General features: G+C 46.4%; 1 protein-coding gene across 1 annotated transcript; it reads left to right on the top strand.

The window, feature by feature from the left end:
- The first annotated feature begins 77 nt into the window (after positions 1–77).
- C7H12orf57 (chromosome 7 C12orf57 homolog) lies at positions 78–7774 on the top strand. Its single transcript, XM_056528907.1, has 3 exons — positions 78–338; positions 4679–4855; positions 7528–7774. Exons 1-3 carry the CDS (start codon positions 272–274, stop codon positions 7668–7670), a joined length of 387 nt encoding a protein of 128 aa, XP_056384882.1. The 5' UTR covers positions 78–271; the 3' UTR covers positions 7671–7774.
- The last annotated feature ends 14935 nt before the right edge of the window (positions 7775–22709 follow it).

The following is a 22709-nucleotide window of genomic DNA, read 5'->3' as shown; positions in this document are numbered from 1 at the left end:
TTATTGGAAATTGAATGTATAGTGTGTTGCTTAATGAATAGTGAATGTTAGTCCGCCATATTGTTGGTGACCATTCCGAATGGACAGTTGCTGCTGTGCGGTAATTCTATCCTCCCGTCTCCAGTGGCCGCTGTGGCGTTGCGTCTTTGCCGGTATAGACACCACCGAGCTGTGCGCCGCTCCCCGTGTTCCCATAACATACAGCCGGGTGATGCTTATAAGCTTCAGGTATCACTAGAGATCCGTATAGATCCGGCCACAGGTGAGCGCCATGTCCAGTCTCCAGAGACCGGCTCCTCCCGCGCAGAACGTCAGCCTCAGCCTGGAGCAGGTGAAAGGTAAATGGAGACATACATGATAGATATGTAACATATGGGTCACTGTATATATATATATGTATATATACTCTCCTCCTCCATATAGGCGGTTATAGGTGACGGGCCCTATCCTTCTCATTCAGTCACGGAATACGGCTTTCTTCTGAGCTGTCGGGAAGTCTAGAGGAGGGAATTTCGTTCGTTGCCCATAGCAACCAATCACAGTGCAGCTTTCACTTTGTATTCTGCTATTTGAAAATGAAACCTGTGCTGTGATTGGTTATGATTGAATGCAACAAGAATGTCCCTAGAGGTTTCAGGGCAAATTGATATACAGTGACCCCCTCGACCTATGATGACCCCGACATACGATAATTTCAACATGCGATGGCTTCTCAGAGACAGCATCAACATCCGATGCTTTTGTATGTCGGGGCCATCGCATAAAGGGCTATCCGGCAGCGCAGACTGCTTCAGCTGACACCGGATAGCCGTTTACGGTGCCCCGTGTGGTCCGCTGACGATCACTTACCTGTCCTCGGGGCTCCGGTACGTCCTCTTCGGGATCCCCTGCATCGTCGGCGCTCTCCATCGTCGTCATCACGTCGCTGCGCACGCCGTCCCGTCATCCAATAGGAGCGGCGTGCGTAACGACGTGATGGCGGCGATGGAGCGCGCGGATGCCGGGGATGTAGAGGCCTTGGCGGGGACGCGGCGACAGGGATGGACAGTGACATCCCGGGCAGCGGTGACGAGCGGTGATGGTCCGGATCGGCGGGGACACGTGAGTATAACCTCCAATACCAGTGGTCTTCAACATGTGGACCTCCAGATGTAGCAAAACTACAACTCCCAGCATGCCCGGACAGCCGTTGGCTGTCCGGGCATGCTGGGTGTTGTAGTTTTGCAATATCTGGAGGTCCGCAGGTTGTAGACCACTGTCCTATACTTTACATTGCACGGATCCCTCAACATACGATGGTTTTAACAAACGATGGTCCATTTGGAACGGATTACCATCGTATGTTGAGGGACCACTTGTATAACAACCTTTAAGGGGTTGCCCCCTGTCGGGGAAAACCCTTTACTGGAACATTTTTTTAAATATAACCTTTATTGGTATTTTAAAATTATACCCCACACAGATAAAAATTCCAGCGGATTTGATATGGTGTGTAAACTAGTATCTGTTATACACTTATTAGGGATATAAGGGTCCAAGTGTGCGCTTGTGTAGTCGTGTGCTTCTTATCCAACACACGTCAGCTGTTGGTACCCAATCCCTACACTATCATCATTATCCTCCGCTGATTTAAAACCAAGCAACTACTAGCCTCCCCGACGTTTCGCTGAACGGATCAGCTTTGTCAAGGGTAGCGAGGCTAATGTGTGATTGGGTATGGGCAACTTTTCTTTTGTATTTTGGTGTCGCAAAACTACAATGGGTGCGCCAGAGATGCGTTTGTACAGCATTTGGGTCTCTTCGGTGGTCCCATAGAGAGCCGGGCTACGTGATGAGACACTTAGGGAGAGATTTATCAAAACCTGTCCAGAGGAAAAGTTGCTGAGTTGCCCATAGCAACCAATTAGATCGCTTCTTTCATTTTTCAGAGGCCTTTAGGCTTCTGAAAAATAGAAAGAAGCGATCTGATTGGTTGCTATGGGCAACTCAGCAACTTTTCCTCTAGACAGGTTTTGATAAATCTCCCCCTTAGCCATTATCTTGTGGATATGGGATACATTGTCCTTCACACAAAAACCCCTTTAAAGGAGATATCCAGTGCTGAAAAACTTATCCCCTAATCTAAGGATAGGGGATAAGTTTCAGATGGCGGGGGGTCCGACCGCTGGGGCCCCCCACGATCTCCTGTACGGGGCCCGGCAGGGGGCGTGTTGACCATTACACGAAGCGGAGGCCAACACGCCCTCTCAATACATCTCTATGGCAGAGCCGGAGCGCTGCCTTCGACAATCTTCGGCTCTGCTATAGCGCAGCATTGAGGCGGCGTGTCGACCGCTGCTTTGTGCGGTTGTCGACACCCCCTATCTGGCCAGCGAGCTGGGCCCTGTACAGAAAATCGCGGGGGGGCCCCAGCGGTCGGACCCCCCGCAATCTGAAACGTATCCCCTATCCTTAGGATAGGGGATACGTTTTTTTCAGTACTAGAATACCCCTTTAATGTGGGCATCTACTTAATAGGGGGAATTCCCTTCCAACCTACTGAGGACTTCAAAGTAACTGGGAATTCCCATCCTACCTACTGGGGGCTTCTGCCAAATTTGGGGGATTCCCTACCTACCTACTGGGGACTTCAACCTAATAGGAGGGATTCTCTACCTATCTACCAGGGGCTTTTGCCTAATAGGGGGATTTACCTACCTACTTGGGGCTTATATGTAATAGAGGGGGAATTCCTACCTACCTACTGGGGGCTGCTACCTAATAGGGGTGATTCCCTACGTAAGTACTGAGTGCTTCTACCTAACTTCTGGGGGCTTATCTTCATTATATTGTGTCAGTAATGTTCTCATGTTCTACTTTCCCTCACTAAGGCTTCAGAAAATCTAGAGCCATCTCTGCTGTCACATGACATTAAAAAAAAAGTATTGGTAATTGGCTTTGGTGGGTACTTAGAAAAAATACACACACACATATATATATACACTCGTACTCTGTATTACAAAAAATGGTGCCTACTGTAAACAAGAATATATATTTTTTTCACTTACAGCAAGCAGAGATCTTGAATTGTAACATCATATAATATTGGAAAGCTTCAGAACTTGACTAAGATCTTCAGCTTCTCGGCCTTTTGGCTAAGATCAAGTGTAGTACCTTTCCTGTTAGTTGGCGGTGTGGAAGACCACCATGGCAGGATGGGGAACCACACAGTATGACAGGTGTACCAGGGATGGCTGTATACAGCGGCACTAATCTCTTATCAGACCTGTTCCTGCTGGATCTGGCCCTAAGGTCCAGGTAGAGTGAAGGCCGAGGTGCAGTGGTGACCCCAGGGTGCCGGAACTCCCTTGGGATTGGCAACCCCACTTGAAGGAAGGCACATAGCACGCACTTTTTTTCTCACTCTTCTGGGCACTCACCCTTTGTTATCCCGGCCTTCCGGCTAGGATCAGGGAATTTTTATAGATCCGGGCAGTATTAGGCTAGGTTCACATCACGTTTTGTCCCATACGGGTTGGCTCATTTTTGCCCCGTGGGCGGTTTTCCCACCGCACCTAAAATCGTGGTCGACTACGATTTTAGGTCCGGTGGAAAACCGCATACGGGGCAAAAATGAGCCGACCGGAGTCATCGTTTCACTCCGGTCGGCTCATTGAAATGAATCACATGCGGGACCGCAAGTTTTCAGCTCCCCCTGCCGTTAGCGGTCCCGTATGGGACAAAACGTGATGTGAACCCAGCCTTACACTGTGCACATCCACTTATTATTTTTTTTTATCACTGTGTCCACGTTTTGTGTTCTGTTTGTCCACTAGGATTTGGCAGGGTGCGGTGCCCTTATGGGTGTCCCTCCTGCCGGTCAATGGGAGGTGTGTGTGGCCATGAGGTTGGTTCCTCACCTCTCTGCAAAAACCCCTGTGGCAACCCTGCTTCTGCAGGATGCCAAACCGGTGTTACTGGTTCCTTGGTGACAACCTGGTTAACCTGGCCTAGTTGTCCACCGGGAACACTTTTGGCAGGTGCAGGTGCCTTTTGGCCCGGAGGCGAAGGGTTTGGTTTATTGTGGGGCCTCTCTCCTTTCGGTGATTTGAGAGCACGGACCTTGGCTGTTCAAAAAAATAAATAAAAACAGCGATCGACAGTAAAACTCCTTTTAGGATTGTGGACGTGACATGAGACCACCCATTTAGCAGCTAATGATACTGAATAAGGGGTCACTGCCCATAATTTACATAATTTGTTGCAGTTTCTGTAGGACAACATTGCAGTCACTGTGTGCTTCCCAACCTTAAAGGGGTACTCTGGTTCTCCAGGTTCTGAACATTTTGATCACAACACTCGGAGCCGGAGGCGTGATCGTAATGTCACGGCCACGCCCCCTCATAACGTTATGCCACACCCCTTCCATTCATGTCTATGGGAGGGGGCGTGTCGGCCGACACGCCCCCTCCCATAGACATGAATGGAGGGGGCATGGTGTGACGTCACGACCACTGCCGCAGGAACCTGGCGTTTGTTTAGAATGCCGGGTACTGCGGGAGATCGCGGGACCCCAGTGATCAGACACCTTATCTCCCCTATTCTTCGGATAGGGGATAAGATGTCTAGCAGTGGAGTAACCCTTTAATATCACTGTCTGTGTATTTTCCCTTATGGGTGATATTATCTTCTGTTGCAGAGGCATTAGGGGAGGTGCTGGACGCTTTGCAGTCGCCCACCGGAAGCGCTCGCCTGGAGGAGGCCAGAGAGAATTCTGGGAACGACCTGGGGAAAGTGCTGCAGCTTCTGCTCCCTGCGGCCGTACAGATCCAGCAGGAGGTGCTGCAGAATTATGGATTCAGCCCCGATGGGGAGGGTAAGTGTCTGACTGGGGTCAAATGGACATAAGGAATATATCCAATCAATTCAGAGATCACGCAGCCACTTGTGGTGATTTACAAACTTTGGACCTCCAGCTGTTGCAAAACTACAACTCCCAGCATGCCCGGACAGCCGTTGGCTGTCCGGGCATGCTGGGAGTTGTAGTTTTGCAGTATCTGGAGGACCACAGTTTGGAGACCATTGATCTACAGAGTCATTGTCCCTTTATTCTGCAAATTGGTCAGCTTTTAAAGGACCAAGAACACATGTAGGGCCGTGACTTGACAGAGCTCATCTTAAAGGGGTACTCAGGGTGTGTGTGGTATTGCAGCTTAGTTCCATTAAATGTAGCCAAGTTGTAATACCACTCACGTCCTGAGAACAGGGGGGCTGCTATTCCTTCATAACCCATTTAAAGGAGTACTCCGGTGAAATGTTTTTTTTTTTTTAAATCAACTGGTGCCAGAAAGTTAAACAGATTTGTAAATTACTTCTATTAAAAAAAAAATCTTAATCCTTCCAGTACTTATTAGCTGCTGAATACTACAGAGGAAATTCTTTTATTTTTTGGAACACAGAGCTCTCTGCTGACATCACAAGCACAGTGCTCTCTGCTGACATCTCTGTCCATTTTAGGAACTGTCCAGAGCAGCATATGTTTGCTATGGGGATTTTCTCCTACACTGGGCAGTTCTTAAAATGGACAGAGATGTCAGCAGAGAGCACTGTGGTCATGATGTCAGCAGAGAGCTCTGTGTTCCAAAAAGATAATAATGTCTTCTGTAGTATTCAGTAGCTAATAAGTACTGGAAGGATTAAAGGGGTTATCCAGGAAAAAACTTATTTTTATATATATCAACTGGCTCCAGAAAGTTAAGATTTGTAAATTACTTCTATTGAAAAATCTTAATCCTTTCAGTACTTATGAGCTTCTGAAGTTATGGTTGTTACTTCTATTAAAAAATCTTGATCCTTTCAATACTTATGAGCTTCTGAAATTAAGGTTGTTCCTTTCTTTGTAAGTCCTCTCTGATGACACCTGTCTCGGGAAATGCCCAGTTTAGAAGCAAATCCCCATAGCAAACCTCTTCTAAACTGGGCATTTCCCGAGACAGGTGTCATCAGAGAGCACTTAGACAGAAAAGAACAACCTTAACTTCAGAAGCTCATAAGTATTGAAAGGATTAAGATTTTTTTAATAGAAGTAATTTACAAATCTGTTTAACTTTCTGGCACCAGGTGATTTGAAACATTTTTTTTTCCTCCGGAGTACCCCTTTAAATGGGTTATGAAGGAATAGCAGCACCCCTGTTCTCAGGACGTGAGTGGTATTACAACTTGGCTCCATTTAATGGAACTAAGCTGTAATACCACACACACCCTGAGGACAAGAGTGATGCGGGTTTTAGAAGAAATCAGCTCTAGTTTTTCTATTCCTGGAAAACACATTTGGGGTGTATTTTTTTTATGTAGGCCAATACACAGCAGCAAAATAGGGCACGAGTGACCAAACCGTTAAAGCGTAGATCCAGAGTTTCACGCGCACACAATGAGCGGTGCAGTCACTGAGGAAACTTCCTTATGCTGGAGCTGAAGATTGCGCGGGCCTGGAACTTTGGATTTGCGCTTTTGTCCAAGACTGGAAAAATATGGCTGCCTTCTTCCAGAAACAGCACCACGCCTGTCCATAGGTGGTGTCTGGTAGTGCAGCTTGGCTACATTTGGGCTGAGCTTCAATACCACACACAACCTGTGAACAGGGGTGGCACTGTTTTTGGAAATAAGTAGTTTGTTATTATGAAGGGGACCTATCCTAGGGGTCTGCAGTTTGTAGACTTAGATATTTCTGAAGGCTTTTTAGTAGGGATCGACCAATATCGATTTTTTTAGGGCCGATACCGATAATCTGTGGAGGTTAAGGCCGATAGCCGATAACTTATACCTGAATATCGGTATAAGTTATCAGCTATTTATCAGCCCCCCCCCCCCCCCCCTTGACGCCGCTGCAGATCATTGATTTAAAGCGGGCGCTTTAAATCAATGAACTGCAGCGGCTTTTGTGGTGCCATTGACCGCCGCCGCCACCACCCGCTTCTCCCCCCCTGCCTGTCCTCTGGCCAGAGACCACCTCCCCCATCTCCGGTTTTATAATTACCTGTTCCCGGGGTCCGCGCTCATTCTGGCTCCGGCGGCGTCCTGAGCTGTCACTGTGCGCACTGACGGTGAGGTCGCGTTGAGGACGTCACTCGTCATTGCGCACAGCAACAGCTCAGGACGCCGCAGGAGCCAGAAGTAGCGCGGACCCCGGGAACAGGTAATTATAGAACCAGGGATGGGGGAGGCAATGGGGCAGCAGCGGCGGCAGTCTCTGGCGAGTGTGGTGTGGTGGTGGGGCATTATCGGATTATCGGCACAGTAATTGCCGATACCGATAACGTCCAAAATCGTGACTATCGGCCAAAGCGATAATCGGTCGATCCCTACTTTTTAGGGCTGTTCTCATCACTTCTCTCCTATCGTTCAGTTTCTCAGAACCTCTCAGGTATCGTCTCCCCTCTGGTCCCGACATCTTATCGGTGCAGTCGCTCGACACATGGACGGGTGTAAATATTACTTCATTATGGAGTCGACCCCCTTCATGTCCGTCTTGACTTTCCCTCTTTTCAGGTGTTCTCCGATTTGCTCGTCTGGTGAAATCCTTTGAGTCCCAGGACCCGGAGATCGCGGCCATGTCCAACAAGCTGAAATCCTTCTTCCTTCCGCCTCTGCCCCTGCCCCCTCACGCCGGGCTGCCCATCCCCTCATCCTAAGACTTCTGGCCGTGGCCTCGTCACTACACAGGACTGTGCCGTCTGGATCTTACCCTTCTATTATCTTACGTGCAATTAAATGTATTGGTTTCTTTTTCTACCAAGAGCAGCGGTTGCGTGTCTGTGTATTATGAGCTGTACGATCTGTGTCCTGGAACGCGGGACTGTTTGAGGAGACGACTGATGTCCCTGCCACAATAAGCCGTCTGCACTTACACCAGATGAATAGAAACCCTGTAGTCCAGTGGTCTTCAACCTGCGGACCTCCAGATGTTGCAAAACTACAACCCCCAGCATGCCCGGACAGCCAACGGCTGTCCGGGCATGCTGGGAGTTGTAGTTTTGCAACATCTGGAGGTCCGCAGGTTGAAGACCACTGCTGTGCTCCTTTATATTGTGTTCTGAGTCTGGTGTGTATGATCCTGGGAAGAAGCAAAAAGGATTAAAGGAGAACTCTTATCTTACAGCTAAGTGGAGTAAATAGCAATGTATTCATTGCAAATAGGTTGTGCCACTCACCTTCGCAACCAATGGCTGAATCACCTGCGCAGGGACGCGCCGGTCCCGCCCTCAGCTTAGTAAGGATACTCGCAAAGAAGGAATTGTCCAGCGCCAGGTGTGCAGGTAAAACCTTGCTTTATTTAGTAACCAACAGAGGTCACATACAGAGAGCAGTGTCTGACGCGTTTCGCACCGAGGTGCTTAAAGGGGTAGTCCAGTGGTGAAAAACGTATCCCCTATCCTAAGGATAGGGGATAAGTTTGAGATCGCGGGGGGTCCGACCGCTGGGGCCCCCCGCGATCTCTCTGTACAGGGCCCCGGCTCTCCGCCGAGATAGCGGGTGTCGACCTCCGCACGAGGCGGCGGCCGACACGCCCCCTCAATACATCTCAATGGCAGAGCCGGAGATTGCAGAAGGCAGCGCTTCGGCTCTGCCCTAGAGTTGTATTGAGGGGGCGTGTCGGCCGCCGCTTCGTGCGGAGGTCGACACGCCCCCTTCCCGCGGGCTGTCGGGGCTCCGTACAGGAGATCGCGGGGGGCCCCAGGGGTCGGACCCCCCGCAATCTGCAACTTATCCCCTATCCTTAAGATAGGGGATAAGTTGTAAACCACTGAGTCACCACTGGACTACTCTTTTAATCGTAGACTAACCTGTTAGTAGGGATCGACCGGTATCGTTTTTTTAGGGCCGATACCGATACTCTGTGGAGTTTAGGGTCGATAGCCGATAACTTATACCAATATTCCGGTATAAATTAACGGCTATTTATCCCCCCCCTCGGCGACACCGCTGCAGATCATTGATTTAAAGCGGGCGCTTTAAATCTAGAGATGAGCGAACTTGCAGTAAATTTGATTCGTCACGAACTTCTCGGCTCGGCAGTTGATGGCTTTTCCTGCATAAATTAGTTCAGCTTTCAGGTGCTCCGGTGGGCTGGAAAAGGTGGATACAGTCCTAGGAGACTCTTTCCTAGGACTGTATCCACCTTTTCCAGCCCACGGGAGCACCGGAAAGCTGAACTCATTTATGCAGGATAAGTCATCAACTGCCGAGCCGAGAAGTTCGTGACGAATCGAATTTACTGTAAATTTGCTCATCTCTATTTAAATCAATGAACTGCAGCGGCTTTTGCGCCACCCGCTTCTCTCCCCCTGCCTGTCCTGGGGTCCTGAGTCCTTTCACCGCCACGCGCCGCACCCCCCGCACCGCTCCGGCCATAGACCGCCGCTGCCACTGCCCCATTGCCTCCCCCATCCCCGGTTTTATAATTACCTGTTCCTGGGGTCCGCTCTACTTCTGGCTCCGGCGCCGTCCTCCTGAGCTGTCACTGTGCGCACTTACGGTGACGTCACGTTGAGGACGTCACTCGTCCTTGCGCTGTGCAGCGCACAGCATAACACAGGACGGCGCAGTCCCCAGATATAGCGTGGACCCCGGGAACAGGTAATTATAAAACCGGGGATGGGAGAGGCAATGAGGCAGCGGCCAGGGCGGTGCGGTGGGGGGTGCGGCGCGGTGGTGGGGAGGGGCATTATCGGATTATCTGCAAGGTAATTGCTGATACCGTCCAAAATCGTGAATATCGGCCAAACCGATAATCGGTCGATCCTTACCCGTTAGTCTACGATTAAGCACCTCGGTGCGAAACGCGTCAGCCAGTGCTCTCTGTAAGTGACCTCTGTTGGTTACTAAATAAAGCAAGGTTTTACCTGCACACCTGGCGCTGGACAATTCCTTCTTTGCAATTTATTAATATGCTATTAGCAAGATGGACAAAACTGCAATCACACGGAAACGCCTCCTCGTGACATCACACCACGTTCCCTCCCATAGACATAAATGGAGGGGGCGTGGCCGTGACATCACGACCACTGATGCAGGAACCCAACGTTTGTTTAGAGCGCCGGGTGCTACAGGAAATCGCGGGGGGGTTCCAGCAGGGACCCCCCGCGATCAGACATCTTATCCCCTATCCTTTGTATAGGGGATAAGACGTCTAACAGCGGAGTACCCCTTTTAATGTAGTGATCTCATGAAGGCAATCCCTGCCCATATATCCTATTGGGGCACATGAATGTCGTAGAGGTGGGTCCCCCACTTACATCCCCCTCAATCAGATGAGAGAGGTACTCCGGTGGAAATGTTTTATTTTTTTTTATCAGCTAGTGCCACAAAGTTAAACAGATTTGTAAATGACTTCTATTAAAAAATCTTTACCCTTCCAGTACTTTTTAGCAGCTGTATGCTACAGAGGAAATTCTTTTCTTTTTGAATTTATTTTTTGTCTTGTCCACAGTGCTCTCTGCTGACACCTGATGCCCATATCAGGAACTGTCCAGAGCAGGAGAAAATCCTCATAGCAAACCTATGCTGCTCTGGACAGTTCCTGACCTGGACAGAGGTGTCAGCAGAGAGCACTGTGGACAAGACAAAAAAGAAATTCAGAAAGCAGATAATTTCCTCTGTAGCATACAGCTGCTAAAAAGTACTGGAAGGATAAAGATTTTTAAATAGACCTTTCTGGCACCAGTTCATTTAAAAAAAAAAAAAAAAAAAAAAAAAAAATATTATGTTTTCCACCGGAGTACCCCTTTAAGCTATTTGTATATTACAAAGTCAGCCATTCATCTGAATACTACACTGGGGTCCCCAAAGAGACTACCCCTGGCCATACCAATCGGATAGCTTTAGGTCTTTCATTGATACGCGCATTCGTTTTCGCCTTGCTGGTGGATAATCAGCTGACATCTTTGGTGACGTTTATCCCTAGAGAGAAAAAAAAAAGTTTTTAATAAAAACAAACGCATATGTAATACCAGCAATATCCTGTAGATGGCACTGCTCTCTATGAGGAAACCCCAGTATAGCTATTATTATAAAGGGGAAGGAAAGCTCCACTTATGAAACCATGTTGTCAGCTTCATAGGGGATTTATCATAGTATTTAAAGGGGTACTCCACTGGAAAACATTTTTTTTTAATTTAAACCAACTGGTGCCAGAAAGTTAAAGAGTTTTGTAAATTACTTTTATAAAAAAAAAAAATCTTAATCCTTCCAGTACTTATCAGCTGCTGTATGATCCACAGGAAGTTATTTTCTTTTTGAATTTCCTTTCTGTCTGACCACAGTGCTCTCTGCTGACACCTCTGTTCATTTTAGGAACTGTCCAGAGTAGGAGCAAATCCCCAATAGCAAACCTCTCCTGCTCTTGACAGTTCCTAAAAATGGACAGAGGTGTCAGCAGAGAGCACTGTGGTCAGGCACAAAGGAAACTTTAAAAGAAAAGAACTTCCTGTGGATCATAACAGTAGCTGATAAGTACTGGAAGGATTAAGATTTTTATTTTTAATAAAAGTAATTTACAAATCTGTTTAACTTTCTGGCACCAGTTGATTTAACATTTTTTTTTTCTCCAGTGGAGTACCCCTTTAATGCCACCTAGAAAGCAGTGGCACATGGCCTTTGGTTGTCACTGCCGCCATCTTCATAGTTATATGCTGGTCACTTATCCCAATATGGCCCCTGTTCCCCACACCCCCATGACAGACACTCATTTTCAGCCACCGACAAGCAGTGGACTATGTGTGATCCAGACTGTCAGGGCGATGGTTGTCACCCAGCTTTCCTAGAAATCTGCACTGACATACTTTGGCATAAGAGGACAGCCCAAGGGCTTGCATGACTTTTGGAGGACACTTGCGTTACTATTCTCCAGCCAAAATACACATGACTCACAGGGTTTTTGAGATACAGGATTTGCGCGTAATACTGAAAGCTACAGATCCACCCAACTACACATTGTGAAATCTATAGTTTATTTTAGTGCTATAAGTAGTGTTATCTGGTTATCAGCATTTATATATGATATATAATTCTATTAAAGGGGTACTCCGGTGAAAAACATTTATTTTTTTTTAAATCAACTGGTGCCAGAAAGTTAAACAGATTTGAAAATAACTTCTATTAAAAAAAAAAAATCTTAATCCTTCCAGTACTTATCAGCTGCTGTATAATACAGAGGAAGTTCGTTTCTTTTTGAATTTCTTTTCTGTCTGTCCACGGTGCTCTCTGCTGACACCTCTGTACATGTCAGGAACTGTCCAGAGCAGGAACAAATTCCCCATAGCAAATCTCTCCTGCTCCGGACAGTTCCTGACATGGACAGAGGTGTCAGCAGAGAGCACTGTGGACAGACAGAAAAGAAATGAACTTCCACTGTATTATACAGCAGCTGATAAGTACTTGAAGGATTAAGATTTTTTTTTTTTATAGAAGTTCTTTTCAAATCTGTTTATCTTTCTGGCACCAATTGATTTAAAAAAGAAAATGTTTTCCACCGGAGTACCCCTTTAAGGTCTTAATAAATTTTATTATTTATTCCGATCCCTTGTTCGGAAGGGAGTTGTAACCCTGAGGTTCTATTCACACTGCAGAATTTCCGCACATCCGCACCAATACCGCATTCATTTGGGTGGTTTCTGGCTTGCGTAGAATCCATGCAGAAATTCTGCGGTGTAAATGGGAGTGCGGTATCCCATAGAAGTCTATTGGGCTTTAATTTGAGGCGGAATCCGCATGAGGAGATTCTGCCGTGTGAATAGGCCCTCAGGCTGGTTTCGCACTACGGATGCGGAGCATATAAAATCCGCTCGGTAATTCCAGTGCTGGCAATGAGATTCTACTGCACAGTTCACACTACGGAATTTCAGCCGCCGAATGAACTTATTCATTCTTTAGGCGGAATCCGCTCTTCAGACCTTGCCGTCTATGGGGACAGCAACATCCGCGTGGTCCTAGCGCCGACTGATTCAGTCAGAATTCAGTCATAGTGTGTATGGTCTTCACTCAGAATCTCCGCCGGATTTTGTCCATAGGGCCCATGCACACTATGAATATTCTGCTTAAAGGACATCTGCAGCATTACAAACACTTAACCCCTATCCTCAAGATAGGGGATAAGTGTTTGATCGCGGGGGGTCCGAACGCTGGGGCCCCCGGCGATCTCCCGTACGGGGCCGTGGATCTCCCGTGCAGGGGGCGTGCCAGCCGCAGCATGACGTTGCAGCCTTCATGCCTCCTCCATACATCTCTAATAAGGCACGAATGCTGCCTCCCCGCATCCCCCATAGAACTGTATGGAGACGGGGCGTCAACGTCAACCTCTAGGTCGACGCTACGCGCCTTAGCACTCACCATGAGCGCTTATGGCGGCGCCCCGTTGGGGAGATTGAGGTCGGACCCCCCGCGATCAAACACTTATCCCCTATCCTGTGGTTAGGGGATAAGTGTAATGCCGCTGCAGTTGTCCTTTAATATTAAAGGGGTACTCCGGGGGAAAACATTTTTTTTTAAATCAACTGGTGCCAGAAAATTAAACAGATTTGTAAATTACTTCTATTAAAAAGTATTTGTCCTTCCAGTACTTTTTAGCAGCTGTATGCTACAGAGGAAATTCTTTTCATTTTGAATTTCTTTTTTTTGTCTTGTCCACAGTGCTCTCTGCCGACACCTGATCCGTCCGTATCAGGAACTGTCCAGAGCAGGCGAAAATCCCCATAGCAAACCTATGCTGCTCTGGACAGTTCCTGACACGGACAGAGGTGTCAGGAGAGAGCACTGTGGACAAGACAAAAAAGAAATTCAAAAAGCAAAGAATTTCCTCTGTAGCATACAGCTGCTAATAAGTACTGGAAGGATAAGCAGATTTTTTAATTACTTCTATTTAAAAAATCTTTAACTTTCTGGCACTAGTTCATTAAAAAAAAAAGTTTTTCACTGGAGTACCCCTTTAATCAATTTTCAACAGTATCCCATTGGTCTTGATGCACACTACGGAAGATCCATAGCAGAACTTCCAACTCGAATCCGGATTCCACTGAAAGAATGAACATGTTCTGGATCCGCCAGAAAAGTCCATTAGTCAGTGGGACTTTTCTTTCCGATGTTTATTTCCTCTGTAATAATCAATGCAAAATAAGTGCCGATTCTGGCTGACGCTGCTGCGAAATTCATCAAGAAGACTCCTCGGTTAAATTCCGTAGTATGCGTGGGCCCCTTTGGCTATGTTCACACGGCGGAATTCCACAGGAATATTCCGCACAGGCATTCCACTGCAGAAGAGTCCCATTGATTAAATGGGATTCTGCTGCACTGTGTACGAAATCCTGTGGCACGAAATCCCGATTCCGGTGTCTGCAAAAATAGTAGACTTGCATTCATGTCTATGAAACGGCGCATTTCTGAGCGGCCCTAGCGCCTGCCGGATCGTGCAAAAGTGCAGAACATCTGCCCATGTTTTACATTTTCGTGTATTGTATTATTCTAATTGTTACATACACATCCACACCGTCTATCTTGTGTAGGATTCTATTGTGGCACTTGTAGTCCGCTGCAGGCATCCTCCATTGTACGCATTTTTATGCTGGGGATCGCCCCTAGCAACGGACTACAAGGGCAGGATCTTCCGGTGTAAGATTAACCCCTTAAAGACCAGGCCATTTTACACCTTAGGACCAGAGCGTTTTTTGCACATCTGACCACTGTCACTTTAAACATTAATAACTCTGGAATGCTTTTACTTATCATTCTGATTCCGAGATAGTTTTTTCGTGACATATTCTACTTTAACATGGTGGTAAATTTTTGTGGTAACTTGTATCCTTTCTTGGTGAAAAATCCCAAAATTTGATGAAAAAATTGAAAATTTTGCTTTTTTCTAACTGAAGCTCTCTGCTTGTAAGGAAAATGGATATTCCAAATAAAAAAAAATTTTTTCTCACATTTCCAATATGTCATAAAATTGACGTGTTTTTACTTTTGGAAGACACCAGAGGGCTTCAAAGTTCAGCAGCAATTTTTCAATTTTTCACAAAATTTTCAAACTCACTATTTTTCAGGGACCAGTTCAGGTTTGAAGAGGATTTGAAGGGTCTTCATATTAGAAATACCCCATAAATGACCCCATTATAAAAACTACACCCCCAAAGTATTCAAAATGACATTCAGTAAGTGTGTTAAACCTTTAGGTGTTTCACAGGAATAGCAGCAAAGTGAAGGAGAAAATTCACAATCTTCATTTTTTACACTTGCATGTTCTTGCAGACCCAATTTTTGAATTTTTACAAGGGGTAAAAGGAGAAAATGTATACTTATATTTGTAGCCCAATTTCTCTCGAGTAAGCACATACCTCATATGTCTATGTAAAGTGTTCGGCGGGCGCAGAAGAGGGCTCAGAAGCGAAGTAGCGACAAGGGGATTTTGGAGAGTACGTTTTTCTGAAATGGTTTTTGGGGGGCATGTTGCATTTAGGAAGCCCCTATGGTGCCAGAACAGCAAAAAAAAAAAAAAAACACATGGCATACCATTTTGGAAACTAGACCCCTTGAGGAACGTAACAAGGAATAAAGTGAGGCTTAATACCCCACAGGGATTTCACGACTTTTGCATATGTAAAAAAAATATATTTTTTTTCACTAAAATGTGTGTTTCCCCCCACATTTCACATTTTTGCAAGAGTTAATAGCAGAAAATACCCCCCAAAATTTGTAACCCCATCTCTTCTGAGTATGGAGGTACCCCATAAGTTGACCTGAAGTGCACTACGGGCGAGCTACAATGCTCAGAAGAGAAGGAGTCATATTTGGCTTTTTGAGAGCAAATTTTGCTCGGGGGGCATGTCGCATTTAGGAAGCCCCTATGGTGCCAGAACAGCAAAAAAAAACCACATGGCATACCATTTTGGAAACTAGACCCCTTGAGGAACGTAACAAGGAATAAAGTGAGCCTTAATACCCCACAGGGGTTTCACGACTTTTGCATATGTAAAAAAAAAATTATTATTTTTTCACTAAAATGTGTGTTTCCCACCAAATTTCACATTTTTGCAAGGGTTAATAGCAGAAAATACCCCCCAAAATTTGTAACCCCATCTCTTCTGAGTATGGAGGTACCCCATAAGTTGACCTGAAGTGCACTACGGGCGAACTACAATGCTCAGAAGATAAAGAGTCATATTTGGCTTTTTGAGAGCAAATTTTGCTCGGGGGGGGATGTCACATTTAGGAAGCCCCTATGGTGCCAGGACAGCAAAAAAAAAAAAAAAAAAAAACACATGGCATACTATTTCGGAAACTACATCCCTCAAGGAACATAACAAGGGGTACAGTGAGTCTTCACACCCCACAGGTGTTTGATAAATATTCATGAAGTGGAATGTGAAAATGAAAAATTTGATTTTTTTACACTAAAATGCTGGGGTTACACCAAATTTTTCATTTTCACAAGTGGTAAAAGGAGAAAATGTCACCGTAAGTTTGTAAATACATTTCTTTGGAGTAAGGACATACCTCAAGTCTGGGTGTAAACAGCTTGCACACTGGTCTGAGAGGAGCAGGTCGCATTCAGGGGCCTTGAGCTTCTGCGTTGCGGCCTATGGAGCCAGAACAGTGGGACCCCCCCTCAAGGGGCATTACATGGGGTAAATAACTGGGGTACACTAAATAACTAAAATGGGGTACAGTGGGACATAAAATTATAAAACAGGTTATGTTCCCAGAATGATGACCCAGAGCATAGCCAAAACTAAAAAATATGCCCACCCCAAACCCTATGCTCTGAATCATCATTCTGGGAATGTGATGTGTGTGGCCGTCCCTAACCTGTTGCCTCAAATGCGCACCCCGCTCAGGTGGAGAGAGAGCGCTGCGCATTTGAGGCAACAAAAAAAGTCCCCGATGATAGTGACTCAGTAACCCATGACCCAGAGAAAAAAATACCCCCAGAGGTCTCATCAGTTTTTTTTTTTTTTTTTTAGATGAGTTTTTTTGGGCAATTTAGTGGTTTTATGGTGTTAAAATTTGGAATGTACTCTGGACTTGGTACATTGGGGTCAAATTTTGGAAAATGAAAATGAAAAGGGAAAATTTAGAACTCCATGGAAGTGTGATACTCCATGAAGCAGTCCTTAATGTAGAGGCCCGGATGATCAGGGCAAGTGTCACACTGAGTGGTGGTGTCCTTCCGTATCCCCCTCCTGTTACACACTCTGCATTTTTTCTGGGATCGTTCCTTCTTTCCAGTGTGGGGGACCTCACCTGGAAAGTGTTGGCCTGGGACGATCCTTTAACCTATAACTCCAGTTCCTTGGGAAGTCCGGCCTGCTCTTTCCCAGTCACCAAAGATCAGGACCTTTAGGACTTCTTCTTGGAACTGGAGGAATGTCCCTGTGTTGCCAGCGTACTGGGACAGTACAAAAGAGTTGTACATGGCAACCTGTACCAAGTTGACCGCAACTTTTTTGTACCATACCCGTGTTTTCCGCATGGCCATGTATGGCTTGAGGACTTGATCAGAAAGATCATCTCCCCCCATATACCGATTGTAGTCCAGAATACAATCGGGCTTGAGGACCGGTGTTGTGGTACCTCGCACAGGGACAGGTGAGCTGCCGTTACCATGAATAGTGGTCAGCATAAGGACATCCCTCTTATCCTTATACCTGACCAGCAACAGGTTTTCCTGGGTAAGGGCACGGGACTCACCCTTGGGCATAGATGTCTGCAGAAAATTTAGAGGGAGGCCTCTCTGGTTTTTCCGCATGGTCCCACAAGCAGACGTGGATCTGGCGGCAAGGGATGTGAAGAGAGGGATGCTGGTATAAAAGTTGTCCACGTACACATGGTAACCCTTATCCAGCAAAGGGTGCACAAGCTCCCAAACGATTTTCCCGCTAACACCCAGAGTGGGGGAACAATCTGGGGGTTCAATACGGGAATCTCGTCCCTCATACACTCTAAACTTGAGAGTGTACCCGGAGGTACTCTCACAAAGTTTATAGAGCTTCACGCCATACTGCGCCTGCTTCGAGGGAATATACTGGCGGAAGATGAGTCTCCCCTTAAAACTGATAAGAGACTCATCAACCGAGAGGTCCCTGAGGGGCACATAGGCCTCCAAAAATTTGGCCCCTAAGTGATCGATGACCGGCCTCACTTTGTAAAGCCAGTCATGGGCGGGATCACCTCGGGTTGGACATGCCTCATTATCTGCATAATGCAGGCATTTCCAAATGGCCTCGAACCGCCTCCGTGCCATGACCATACTGTAAAGCGGGGTCTGGTAGAAGATGTCCCCGCTCCAGTACTGTCTGACACTTGGTTTTTTGACCAGACCCATATGCAGCAAGAGGCCCCAAAATGTCCTCATCTCTGCTGCATCAATGGCGCACCATTCATTGGGCCTGGCCAAAACAGAATCAGGGTGGTGGGCGATGAACTGCCTGGCGTACAGATTCGTCTGCTCCACCATTAGATTGACAAAACTGTCACTGAAAAAATAACTGAAATAGTCAATTTCAGTGAATCCAGAATTGTCAATCCGGATTCCGGAGTCACCAACAAACTCTGGAACCCGTGGCTGATAAGCCTCTGGGGGTCTCCAGACAGGGTCACCGGAAGGGGGCTTCGGTAAACTTGTCTGGGGGGACGGACTCCTAGTACGAGCAGCATCACCACTCGCACTAGTGCCGGCCACTGGGCCACTATCATGGGGGGTGCGTGGCCTCGCCTGCCGTACAGGGGACTCATCATCAGTACTAGATGATGAGGAGGACGATGAAGAACACAGGAATGTTGGATCTTCATCGTCCTCACTGACAGATTCGGAGGCAAGAAAAGCATATGCCTCCGCTGCCGAAAATGCCTGGCGAGCCATCGCCTTTTTTCTACGGTGGTGGTGTGGGGGGGGGGGGGGGTATGTAGTGTGTGTGATTGGTGTAACTAACTGTATGGGGGGGGGGGGGGAGGGGAAAGCGCTGCAGCCAAAAAAAAAAAAATGGCTAAATGCAGCGCCCTGAATCCCTAATAGGGCCCGGGTCACACTAAAAAAATTGTTGCGGACCCTTTAGGTCCTATTAGGGGGTCAGGGGGGGGGGGGGGAAATGTTAACTTTTTTTTTACTTTACTTTTTTTACTGGTTAACCCTACCTGTCCCTGGGGCTGTACTCTCTCCCTGCTCTAAGGGGGATCTTCCTCTGTGAGGGGCTCCGATCTTCACAGAGGGGGGGTCCCTGGCTCCTTCTCGCAGCTCTGGCCGCTGAATGAACTCAGGGAGCAAGCAGAGCCGCGAGAAGGGGCCGTTAACCCCTCCCCTGCCGGCTGCTATTGGCCGGACGATCGTCCGGCCAATAGCAGCGATCCTGGGGGGGTGACGACATCGCCACCTCCCCATAGATACAGAGGGTGATAGGGGGTGTATCCTACACCCCCAGATCACCTTGTATCTCCGGGTCAGCGGATCACACGTGACCCGCATCACCGGAATCGCCGAAAATCGCAAGTGTGAATTCAGGCGATCGCCTACATGGGGGGGTCTGATGACCCCCCTGGGCATTGGCGCGGGGTGCCTGCTGATCGATATCAGCAGTCACCCCGGTCCGATCCCCGCCCGGCGCGCGGCAGGGACCGAAATTCCCACGGGCGTACATGTACGCCCTTGGTCCTTAAGTACCAGGGAGCAAAGGCGTACCTGTACGCCCTTGATCCTTAAGGGGTTAAAGGGGTATTCCAGGCAAAAACTTTTTTTTATATATCAACTGGCTCTGGAAAGTTAAACAGATTTGTAAATTACTTCTATTAAAAAATCTTAATCCTTCCAATAGTTATTAGCTTCTGAAGTTTTCTGTCTAACTGCTCAATGATGATGTCACGTCCCGGGAGCTGTGCATGATGGGAGAATATCCCCATAGGAACTGCACAGCTCCCGGGACGTGAGTCATCAGAGAGCAGTTAGACAGAAAACAACAACTCAACTTCAGAAGCTAATAACTATTGGAAGGATTAACATTTTTTAATAGAAGTAATTTACAAATCTGTTTAACTTTCCGGAGCCAGTGGATATATGAAAAAAAGTTTTTGCCTGGATAACCCTTTTAAGCCTGTTCCACATCCTCGGCGGAATTGCGGTTGTGGAACTTCTGATGCGTAAACTGAGCAGCGAAAAACCCATTGAAGCCATTGGGTTGCATGCAGGAGAGCTTTTAATTTACATTCACTAGCCACACACTGGATCAGTGTTTCCCAACCAGGGTGCCTCCAGCTGTTGCAAAACGACAACTCCCAGCTTGCCCGGACAGCCGAAGGCTGTCCGGGCAAGCTGGGAGTTGTCGTTTTGCAACTGCTGGAGGCACCCTGGTTGGGAAATGCTTCACTAGATCCTATGGTTACTGGGGACTCCCATGTCATAAAGTGATGGCAAATTGTTGGTGTAACACTGTATCCCCTTCAGGGCCAGCTCCATCTATAGGCAGAATAGGCAGCTGCCTAAAGCGCCCTCTTGATGGGGGTGCCGTTCTGCCCTCCGCAAGAAAGTTATTTCTCCAGATGCTGACAGCTGCAAGGATGTCACCCCAGTAGTAAGGTGATTACATGAGGAGGAGGTTTGTTACAGTGTGTCACCCCAGTAGTAAGGAGATTACATGAGGAGGAGGTTTGTTACAGTGTGTCACCCCAGTAGTAAGGAGATTACATGAGGAGGAGGGTTGTTACAGTGTGTCACCCCAGTAGTAAGGCGATTACATGAGGAGGAGGTTTGTTACAGTGTGTCACCCCAGTAGTAAGGAGATTACATGAGGAGGAGGTTTGTTACAGTGTGTCACCCCAGTATTAAGGAGATTACATGAGGAGGAGGGTTGTTACAGTGTGTCACCCCAGTAGTAAGGCGATTACATGAGGAGGAGGTTTGTTACAGTGTGTCACCCTAGTAGTAAGGAGATTACATGAGGAGGAGGTTTGTTACAGTGTGTCACCCCAGTAGTAAGTTGATCACATGAGGAGGAGGTTTGTTACAGTGTCACCCCAGTAGTAGGTGATTACATGAGGAGGAGGTTTGTTACAGTGTGTCACCCCAGTAGTAAGGTGATTACATGAGGAGGAGGTTTGTTACAGTGTGTCACCCCAGTAGTAAGGAGATTACATGAGGAGGAGGTTTGTTACAGTGTGTCACCCCAGTAGTAAGGTCATTACATGAGGAGGAGGTTTGTTACAGTTTCACCCCAGTAGTTAGGAGATTACATGAGGAGGAGGTTTGTTACAGTGTGTCACCCCAGTAGTAAGGTGATTACATGAGGAGGAGGTTTGTTACAGTGTGTCACCCCAGTAGTAAGGTGGGGCGTGTCAATGGGAGGAGTCAAGGACCTCTCCTTGCACCATCCCTGATCCCCTTCACTTCCCCCCCCCCCCCAAGGGTATGTTCACACAGTAGTATAATGTGCACAAAATGTCCGCCTGGAAAATGCGCTCTTTGTGTTTTGTACAGTCGGGGGTGCCGATATGCCTGGAAAAAATATGGTTTGGGTCCCAGAGGTCGGACCTGTACTGATCCATCGCAGAAATATAGAATGGGACTGATAAGCAGAGAGGGCCCACTGCTAGGGTTCATGGTGTGGCTAAGGCCTGTGTGTCACCTGAGAAAGATTCAGTAGAGACATTTTTGCCTTGGAAGTTTCTACGGTAATTTGCATCTCTGTGGAACAATTTCTGTTCTGTATCGATTTTCATACGCTGACAAGATAACCCTGACACACCCGTATGTCCTGAGACTACAATAGCTTCATGTTGATAGCTAGACAAGTCCGTAAGCAAATCAGTTAACTGCTGAGGTGCCGGATCTAAACCAATCACATCAATGTAAAGTTAAATTAAAAACAAAAATATACTATAATAATATCACTACTATAATACTGCTCCTATATACATGAATATAACTACTATAATACTGATCCTATATACAAGAATATAACTACTATAATACTGCTCCTATATACAAGACTATAACTACTATAATACTGCTCCTATATACATGAATATAACTACTATAATACTGATCCTATATACAAGAATATAACTACTATAATACTGATCCTATATACAAGACTATAACTACTATAATACTGCTCCTATATACATGAATATAACTACTATAATACTGTCCCCTATATACAAGAATATAACTACTATAATACTGATCCTATATACAAGAATATAACTACTATAATACTGCTTCTATATACAAGAATATAACTACTATAATACTGCTCCTATATACAAGAATATAACCACTATAATACTGCTCCTATATACAAGAATATAACTACTATAATACTGCTCCTATATACAAGAATATAACCACTATAATACTGTCTCATATATACAAGAATATAACTACTATAATACTGCTCCTATATACAGGAATATCACTACTATAATACTGCTCCTATATACAAGAATATAAACTACTATAATACTGCTCCTATATACAAGAATATAACTACTATAATACTGCTCCTATATAAAAGAATATAACTACTATAATACTGCCTCCTGTGTACAAGAATATAACTACTATAATACTGCTCCTATACACAAGAATATAACTACTATAATACTGCTCCTATACACAAGAATATAACTACTATAATACTGCCTCCTGTGTACAAGAATATAACTACTATAATACTGCTCCTATATACAAGAATATAACT

This window comes from Hyla sarda, chromosome 7 (assembly GCF_029499605.1).
Source record: "Hyla sarda isolate aHylSar1 chromosome 7, aHylSar1.hap1, whole genome shotgun sequence".
Taxonomy (NCBI): domain Eukaryota; kingdom Metazoa; phylum Chordata; class Amphibia; order Anura; family Hylidae; genus Hyla; species Hyla sarda.
The sequence above is the reverse complement of the archived record's forward strand: the minus strand, read 5'-3'. Positions and strand labels throughout refer to the sequence as shown.

Excerpts from the sequence above, each read along its gene's own strand:
- C7H12orf57 (XM_056528907.1), top strand. The coding sequence starts at position 272 with ATGTCCAGTCTCCAGAGACCGGCTCCTCCCGCGCAGAACGTCAGCCTC. Across the intron at positions 339-4,678 it reads CAGCCTGGAGCAGGTGAAAG|AGGCATTAGGGGAGGTGCTG; the intron begins GTAAATGGAGAC and ends CTTCTGTTGCAG. Across the intron at positions 4,856-7,527 it reads ATTCAGCCCCGATGGGGAGG|GTGTTCTCCGATTTGCTCGT; the intron begins GTAAGTGTCTGA and ends CCCTCTTTTCAG.